At 36.5% G+C, this 9,050-nt stretch overlaps 2 protein-coding genes across 3 annotated transcripts; both read left to right on the top strand.

Annotated features, from left to right (window-relative positions):
* Positions 1-3,791: 3,791 nt before the first annotated feature.
* LOC108364816 (uncharacterized) lies at positions 3,792-4,508 on the top strand. The gene has a single exon (XM_017618665.1). The coding sequence runs from the start codon at positions 3,937-3,939 to the stop codon at positions 4,393-4,395; it is 459 nt and encodes a 152-aa protein (XP_017474154.1). The 5' UTR covers positions 3,792-3,936; the 3' UTR covers positions 4,396-4,508.
* Positions 4,509-5,364: 856 nt separating this feature from the next.
* Positions 5,365-8,603, top strand: LOC108364811 (inositol polyphosphate 5-phosphatase K). Of its 2 annotated transcripts, none has more exons than XM_017618658.1 (2): positions 5,365-5,724; positions 5,835-8,603. In XM_017618658.1, the coding sequence occupies exon 2, from the start codon at positions 5,848-5,850 to the stop codon at positions 7,309-7,311; it is 1,464 nt and encodes a 487-aa protein (XP_017474147.1). In that variant the 5' UTR covers positions 5,365-5,724; positions 5,835-5,847; the 3' UTR covers positions 7,312-8,603. The 2 variants fall into 2 exon arrangements, with proteins under 2 accessions (XP_017474147.1, XP_017474146.1); XM_017618657.1 differs by having other exon boundaries at positions 5,367-5,724; positions 5,832-8,603.
* Positions 8,604-9,050: the final 447 nt, after the last annotated feature.

Raw genomic sequence — 9,050 nt, 5'->3', positions numbered from 1 at the left:
GTAAAAGCGCTAATTTTTCTTAATTTAGGAAAAAATTGTTTTAATTAACTGGCAGTCTCCACAGGATATATATCTTGATACATATGTCAGAATATAATTTGCCAATGGAGACCGCTCATTACTATCCAAGAGTAATATATGTATATCAGAGCTTGCCATCTATTGCCGGCAATTTGCAAGTGTGACAGCTACATCTTCATTTGCACGAAAACTTCGTGGCGGAAACGTTATTGATTTTTTTATGTTAAAGCAAATACTGAGACGGTTTCTATTGTGGTATGCGAGCTCTCGCTTGCTTTCAACTGTCATTTTTGTTGTTTGACAGCTATGTTCTCATTTCGCAGAATTCTTCAGAGTAGCAACATCGTTTATTCTGGAGGCAAAAAGAAATTTCACGTAAGGATTCACCCAAAACCGTTTCTGGCGTATTTTTCTCTCTTTATGCAGATTTTCTCAAACTTTTAAGAGCCTGCAAGGCTTGAACCTTCTTGTTTGGCGTAATCGCCCCTTGGCAGGCAATGGCAAACCTCCGAGCATGATAAAAATATAGTAAGGTAGAACCGCTGAGAGTCACTTTTAAAATTATTGACGTTTCCAAACAATTTAATTTTTAAATTTACTCACAAACTCACACACACATTTTCATTTTCAATCTCAAGCAACAAGGATTTCGATCAATTTCATTTTTTTATTTTCACTTTTATATGATTTTAAAATGTTGGCAAACTTCAAAAAAAAATCATGGCCGACAAATTGAGAGAACGGTTCTACCTAGCTATATTTTTATCATGCCTCCGAGTGTATCTCTGCCACGAAAAACAGCTTCTCATAAAAATACAATCGCCGTTCGGAGTCGGCATAAAACTGTAGGTCCCTCCCATTTGTGTGACAACATCAAGGCGCACGCCACAAATCGGAGGAGAAGCTCGGCCAAACACTAACATATGTGTAAGCGCCAATCTATTATTATTATTATTTCAGAAAAGGCCAAATAAATTTCTGAAAACGCCAAATGAATTTCAGAAAAAGTAACATGTATTTGAGAAAACCTTAAACGTATTTCAGAAAAGGGCAAATGTATTTCAGAAACGCTCAAATGTTTTTCAGAAAAGGTCAAATGTATTTCAGAAAAAGCCAAATGAAATTCAGAAAAACAAAATTGTAATTCAGGAAAGTTCAAATGGTTTTCAGGGCAAGTGTTTTTGGAATACACTTGTGCTTTTATGAAATTCATTTGTGTTTTTCTGAAATATATTTGCCCTTTTCTGAAATACATTTCGACGCCTGGGTAAAANAGCGCTAATTTTTCTTAATTTAGGAAAAAATTGTTTTAATTAACTGGCAGTCTCCACAGGATATATATCTTGATACATATGTCAGAATATAATTTGCCAATGGAGACCGCTCATTACTATCCAAGAGTAATATATGTATATCAGAGCTTGCCATCTATTGCCGGCAATTTGCAAGTGTGACAGCTACATCTTCATTTGCACGAAAACTTCGTGGCGGAAACGTTATTGATTTTTTTATGTTAAAGCAAATACTGAGACGGTTTCTATTGTGGTATGCGAGCTCTCGCTTGCTTTCAACTGTCATTTTTGTTGTTTGACAGCTATGTTCTCATTTCGCAGAATTCTTCAGAGTAGCAACATCGTTTATTCTGGAGGCAAAAAGAAATTTCACGTAAGGATTCACCCAAAACCGTTTCTGGCGTATTTTTCTCTCTTTATGCAGATTTTCTCAAACTTTTAAGAGCCTGCAAGGCTTGAACCTTCTTGTTTGGCGTAATCGCCCCTTGGCAGGCAATGGCAAACCTCCGAGCATGATAAAAATATAGTAAGGTAGAACCGCTGAGAGTCACTTTTAAAATTATTGACGTTTCCAAACAATTTAATTTTTAAATTTACTCACAAACTCACACACACATTTTCATTTTCAATCTCAAGCAACAACAATTTCGATCAATTTCATTTTTTTATTTTCACTTTTATATGATTTTAAAATGTTGGCAAACTTCAAAAAAAAATCATGGCCGACAAATTGAGAGAACGGTTCTACCTAGCTATATTTTTATCATGCCTCCGAGTGTATCTCTGCCACGAAAAACAGCTTCTCATAAAAATACAATCGCCGTTCGGAGTCGGCATAAAACTGTAGGTCCCTCCCATTTGTGTGACAACATCAAGGCGCACGCCACAAATCGGAGGAGAAGCTCGGCCAAACACTAACATATGTGTAAGCGCCAATCTATTATTATTATTATTTCAGAAAAGGCCAAATAAATTTCTGAAAACGCCAAATGAATTTCAGAAAAAGTAACATGTATTTGAGAAAACCTTAAACGTATTTCAGAAAAGGGCAAATGTATTTCAGAAACGCTCAAATGTTTTTCAGAAAAGGTCAAATGTATTTCAGAAAAAGCCAAATGAAATTCAGAAAAACAAAATTGTAATTCAGGAAAGTTCAAATGGTTTTCAGGGCAAGTGTTTTTGGAATACACTTGTGCTTTTATGAAATTCATTTGTGTTTTTCTGAAATATATTTGCCCTTTTCTGAAATACATTTCGACGCCTGGGTAAAAGATTTTCGTAAGCGTCATACGTACCTGCGTAACATACGACAATCTTTTACCCAGGCGACGATTTGTGTTTNTTACTCACAAACTCACACACACATTTTCATTTTCAATCTCAAGCAACAAGGATTTCGATCAATTTCATTTTTTTATTTTCACTTTTATATGATTTTAAAATGTTGGCAAACTTCAAAAAAAAATCATGGCCGACAAATTGAGAGAACGGTTCTACCTAGCTATATTTTTATCATGCCTCCGAGTGTATCTCTGCCACGAAAAACAGCTTCTCATAAAAATACAATCGCCGTTCGGAGTCGGCATAAAACTGTAGGTCCCTCCCATTTGTGTGACAACATCAAGGCGCACGCCACAAATCGGAGGAGAAGCTCGGCCAAACACTAACATATGTGTAAGCGCCAATCTATTATTATTATTATTTCAGAAAAGGCCAAATAAATTTCTGAAAACGCCAAATGAATTTCAGAAAAAGTAACATGTATTTGAGAAAACCTTAAACGTATTTCAGAAAAGGGCAAATGTATTTCAGAAACGCTCAAATGTTTTTCAGAAAAGGTCAAATGTATTTCAGAAAAAGCCAAATGAAATTCAGAAAAACAAAATTGTAATTCAGGAAAGTTCAAATGGTTTTCAGGGCAAGTGTTTTTGGAATACACTTGTGCTTTTATGAAATTCATTTGTGTTTTTCTGAAATATATTTGCCCTTTTCTGAAATACATTTCGACGCCTGGGTAAAAGATTTTCGTAAGCGTCATACGTACCTGCGTAACATACGACAATCTTTTACCCAGGCGACGATTTGTGTTTTTCTGAAAATCATTTGAGCTTTATTAAAATACAATTGTGTTTTTTTTTTGAATTTTATTTGGCTTTTTCTGAAATACATATGAGCTTCTCTGAAATACATTTGAGCTTTTCTGAAATACATTTGTGTTTTTTATGAAATACATTTGTGCTTTTATGAAATTTATTTTGCTTTTACCGAAATACGTTTGTGTTGTTCTGAAATACTGTTAGAAAAGGTGTAGTTTTAGTCCGAGAAATTTGGGATTGCACCTAAATATTGCCACTGATATAACTTATATCTAGCGACCAAAAAGACAGCTGGACAGCAATAAACTTTATCCTGTGAAGACTGCTAGTAATAGGAAAAAATCAAACGAAAAAATAAAATGCTGCGACTATTGTGAACTTATCATGAAAAATTTACATCGACAACCCTAAGCAGTACTGAGTCAACAAAAGAATAGAATAAAAATAGAGCAATACTAAACTAAAAACGCAAAATAAGTTGTCAATAGAAGCGAAGTCAGTACAATACTTATTTGATTCAGTATAAAATGCTTTCGTTTTTCTCTAAGAAGAAGCCAGATTCACCGCCAGTAGAAGTAATTCAAGGTCCTGCGGATCCTACCCAATCTAATGAAAGCGGAGGTGGAGATGATTTCATTTTTGTAGAACGCAAGACTTCTGACAACGATCCTGCTAGGCTACCTACACAAGGTATGGGGATGTATCCACCGATGCCACCCACGTTTGGAATGGGTAAATTTCCGGGACCGCCTGTTTATCCATCGACATCAAGCGCGGCAAGCGGATGTGATACCACGGCGCCAGTCCCATATGTTCAGGGTATACCATTCGAACTGGCGCCCCAACTGAGTACAAAAAGTGACTTTGAAATAACACAATTGCAAGTAGACAGCATTTTAGCATTGCTGACGCGTCAAATGTCGGTGGACGAAAATGAAGAATACAATTTTGCATTGGAAAGGTCGATACAAAACGAGTGCTACTAATGTTTTCGGAGGACGCATGCATGTTGTTGATATCGCTTGTATAAAACAACGTATTTTTATTTTAATTATTATTTAGGTATAAGAAAACCCACGAAATAATAAAATTTAAAAAGCCGACAAAACGCATAATTATTAATGGTGGCTCCGGCNCACGAAATAATAAAATTTAAAAAGCCGACAAAACGCATAATTATTAATGGAGGTGGGCTCCAAATATCTAGGTGGCTCCGGTAGTGTCGATTTGATTTTGTACGAAAAAAACAGCACATGATCAATATCGAGGCTATCAAAGACCATTCAATATTTCATTATTCCAAGATAAATTACTCCTTATGATTCCTTGGGTAAAACAAATTGGCATTTAAATTGGTTTGAACAAATCTTATCCCGGTATGCCATGAAGTATTGGTTACTCGAAACTTTTAAGAGCGGTTACTTTCATTTAACAGCAACCCTACATTTTCAACAGCTGATGTTTACATTTTCGGTCTCGTATGTCAAAAAAAAATAGTTGTGTTCGTTTAGAAAGGTCAGAAACGAGCAAGCAACAAAATTCAGAGATTAAATTCTCCCAAAGAGAGAAACATAAACAGTTTTTCGGCATGGTGTATTGAGTACTCCTTGGTTTTTCGCGAAAGGGGCTTTGCCATGCCGTTTGGAATAGTAGAGAAACTTAAAACGCAAAAAAAAACAAAAAAATTGCGAAAATACGTCGCATGGCGGTCAGAAAATCAAAAAATTTGGTTTTTGTTCAAATTTTCCTTAAGCGGATATTTCGCTTGGTTGTTGTATCAGCATACAGATTTCCCAAGGAGTTTATGGGGAGTGTTGCTGGAGTGACAGTCCTTGACCAGTTATAAATCTGGGTCGTTCCGGTTACGTAGACCAGACTGTCGTGGGAACGGTTGGTTTGTTAAACCGCTTGTGTGGTGTATTTCGCTCGTAATTATTTAATTTTCCAAACAAAAATTTGCCAAACACTGACCTAAGTAATAAAATATATATGTACAAACTTCTTTCATTAGCAAATCGCAACAAGATTGTACATTTTTAGGTTTAACGAAGTTCTTCCCATCACAAATTTGCAACATCCTCTACAAATGAAATGTCAAACTGCGCTCTCTTTATGCAAGTTTTGTAAAACTTGTAAACCTTTTTTGTATAGCGAACAAAACTATTATTAATGTTTGTCTGTACATATGTACGTGATTTCATTTCACTAGCAATCGAAACAAAAACAACATTCCGCGCTTTGACCAGCTTTTGCAACCTATTTTTCGCCCAACCAAGAAATATTACTCACCTCCTTATAATATAGTGTAGACGAAGGTGAATCGTGGTGTTGACGCAATTTCAAAGCAGATCTACTAAAATTTAGGATATTAAGTTAATTTTTCACTTGATAATTAATCTGTCATCGTTTTTTGTTTACATAGCAGTGATATAACAATAATGTCAAGCTCGGCAAAGGCAGGCGATGTCCATGAGTCGGTACCTGATTCGCAACAGCTGCCACAGCAACTATATGTGGAAACATTTTCGGTGTATGTGGTAACTTGGAATGTGGGCACTCGTTTCCCGGATAATATTTCTTTGCGGCCACTATTGGGACTTCAAGGTGTTGATGACGAAAAGGAACAAGTTTTGCCTGACATTTACGCCATTGGCTTACAAGAGGTGAACGTACAACCACAGCAACAAATGTTAGGTCTATTCAAGGAAGACCCGTGGACGCACAAAGTGAAAAAACTACTTCGGGATTTCGACTATGTGGTCATAAAAACTGAACAAATGCAAGGTTTATTACTTACATTGCTAGTGCGTCGGCCACATGTTCAGCATATGCGAGATATTGAGCCCGAGTTCACCCGAACGGGATTTGGCGGTATTTGGGGTAACAAAGGTGCAGTGAGCATTCGCTTTTCGTTATATGGTTGCGCTTTAACTTTTGTTGTGGCACACTTGGCTGCTCATGATCACCATTTGGATGAACGCATTGAAGACTATGAGCAGATTATGGAAAATCACCACTACCATGTACCACACTATCGCGAGATATACGACCACGATTATGTTTTTTGGTTTGGCGATCTTAATTTTCGTCTGATGGGTGATGACAGTCCAGCTGAAGTTTTGGCCAATGTTAAAAAGGAGGAAGTGATGTCTGAACTCATTCAACGCGATCAGTTGTTGCATGTGAGAACTAAGTTGCATAAAGCATTCCATCTAATGCATGAGCGCTTGCCTGCATTCCCACCGACTTTCAAATTTCACGAAGGTACATCGAATTACGATTTAAAGCGCCGACCTGCTTGGACGGACCGTATACTCTATGCTTTGCAACCGCTCAATAAACGCCCCGATGAAAGACTAGCCATCGAACAAAGATCATACAAGTCACATCCAGCCTATAACATAAGTGATCATAAACCAGTGAGCAGCGAATTCAGTATTAAACTTTATCCGAATTATCGAGCAACTTGCGTAACTTTCAAAGAAATCGCTGAGTGGCAAATCGGCGAGGAAAACATAGTGCAATATCTAAAGCCCAATGATTTTGAGGAACGAAATCACGACTGGATCGGTATTTATCGGGAAGACTTTGCTAGTCTGAGTGAATACATAGGGTATGAGTATGTCAATCAAGCCGAGTCACCACCATCGTCGCCGGAACCAAGGCAGGGTACCTTCGAAACACCCGGCACGCATCGGTCAGGTCGGCACCGTCATCGCAACCATGAACGCTTGCGCCGTCAGCAGTTACAGAATGAAGAAGACATTCGCCTCGATTTCTCCGATGACATCAACATGCGAAATGGCGAACGTTACTTATTAATTTACTTTCAAAATACTGGTTTACGTGGCGTCACCAGCGTGGCTGGTGTGAGCAATGTTTTTCGTGCAATTACGTCGTGAGCAATTCAAATCAGCCTTAAAAAAGGTTGACAATTGCGCTATTTATTAATTAACTTTATTGTTTTGTTTTACCAAGTTTTAGATTGTTTATTACACTACTAAAGTCATCTACACAGTCTGTATACATATACATACATGCATATATTTTGCTACAATTGGGGTATTCGCACCTGCCTGGTTATCTGTTTAAAAATTATTATTCTCTATATTTTTGTTGTAAACCGAGTAAAAAACTGATAACCTGGCAGGTGTGGATACCTTAACTATATATGTACATTAGACTGCGCTTTAGTTGTATAGAGAACATTTTTCGTTAAGCTACAACGCAAGATCGCTAGAAATTTGATCTGGTAATAAAAACAAGCTCTGCGAAGAATTTTTAAAATCGGATAACGGAAAGACGTGTCTGAACGCCCCTAAAGTTCAGCATTTTCATGCAATTTTTCACAATGTGGTTAAAATTGCCTATAAGTCAGTGGGAAATTTAATATCTTTTAATGGAACTTGAACTTGTTTTGTCCCCCAATGTCAAATACGGCTAGAATATTTTTAAACTTTCGCCACTTTTAAAGTTATTGAGGGTTTTCGCACGTAAAATTAAAATTTTTTAGGATTACTGATGTTACAAATCCTACAAAGCAAGAAAGCAAGACTCCCCCAGAAATGTTCATTTGGTCATAAAAAATCGGATAACGGAAAGACGTGCCTCAAAGGCCCTAAAGTTCAGCAAACTTATGGAATTTTTCACAAAGCAGTTAAAATTGCCTATAAGTCAGTGGGAAATTTAATATGTTATAATGGAACTTGTTGGGTAGGTACGAAGAAAAAAATGTAGTAGCGAATTTGACACGTAGATCATGGATCCACAGTCTTGCCCCTAAATTTCATACGGGAACATTCCGCCATCCTGGATTTTATGTTTTTTGGGGGTTTTGTGCGATTTGCAAGCTTATTTTGAATTTTTCGAACAAAAGGGCTGTATACACATTTGTAGAGAATTTCATTTTTTCTCCGTACCAATTTGATCTAAATTTACAGGGCTAAAATTTAACTTCTGAAAGCCTAGAAAGTTGTAATTTTACGTGGAAAAAAACCTCAATAACTTTAAAAGTTGCGAAAGTTGAAAAATATTGTTGCCATTTTTGACATCGGGAGAAAAAACTACATCAAATGCCATTAAAATATATTAAATTTCCCACTGACTTATAGGCAATTTTGACCACTTGGTCAAAAATTCCATGAATTTGCTGAACTTTAGGGCCTTTGAGGCAAGTCTTTCCGTTATCCGATTTTTTATGACCAAATGAACATTTCTGGGGGGAGTCTTGCTTTGTAGGACAAAGTTGCAAAATAAGGCGCAGTCCAATGTACATATATATTTTTCAGAAGTTTAATTTTAAGGAAAAACATTGGATTAAGGGATGTCACTTCTAAAAATACTAATCTACTGAATTAATCATAGACAAAAATAATTTGAGAATGTTTCAAAACGCATTTAATCATTGTTCCACAACATTCTAAAGTGCGTGATAAATATACACTAATACAATGAAAAATGTACATGATATGAAAAAGTTTAAATAAATGTTTTACAATAATAAAGAAATGAAATATATATAAGATGATTTTTCTTTTTCAATACAGTACATAGGAGTCCCTACATACATATTAGAGGCTTACGCCGACAGACTTTGCCGCGGCGGCGTTGACAACTTTAAAAATAATCGGTGGCGGCGGCG

Source organism: Rhagoletis zephyria, unplaced genomic scaffold, assembly GCF_001687245.7.
Source record: "Rhagoletis zephyria isolate East Lansing unplaced genomic scaffold, Rhagoletis_zephyria_1.1 Rzeph_scaffold_01677, whole genome shotgun sequence".
Classification (NCBI taxonomy): Eukaryota; Metazoa; Arthropoda; class Insecta; order Diptera; family Tephritidae; genus Rhagoletis; species Rhagoletis zephyria.
The sequence above is the reverse complement of the archived record's forward strand: the minus strand, read 5'-3'. Positions and strand labels throughout refer to the sequence as shown.

What these genes read in the sequence shown, in the direction of transcription:
- LOC108364816 (XM_017618665.1), top strand. Translation starts at nt 3,937, where the DNA reads ATGCTTTCGTTTTTCTCTAAGAAGAAGCCAGATTCACCGCCAGTAGAA.
- LOC108364811 (XM_017618658.1), top strand. Translation starts at nt 5,848, where the DNA reads ATGTCAAGCTCGGCAAAGGCAGGCGATGTCCATGAGTCGGTACCTGAT.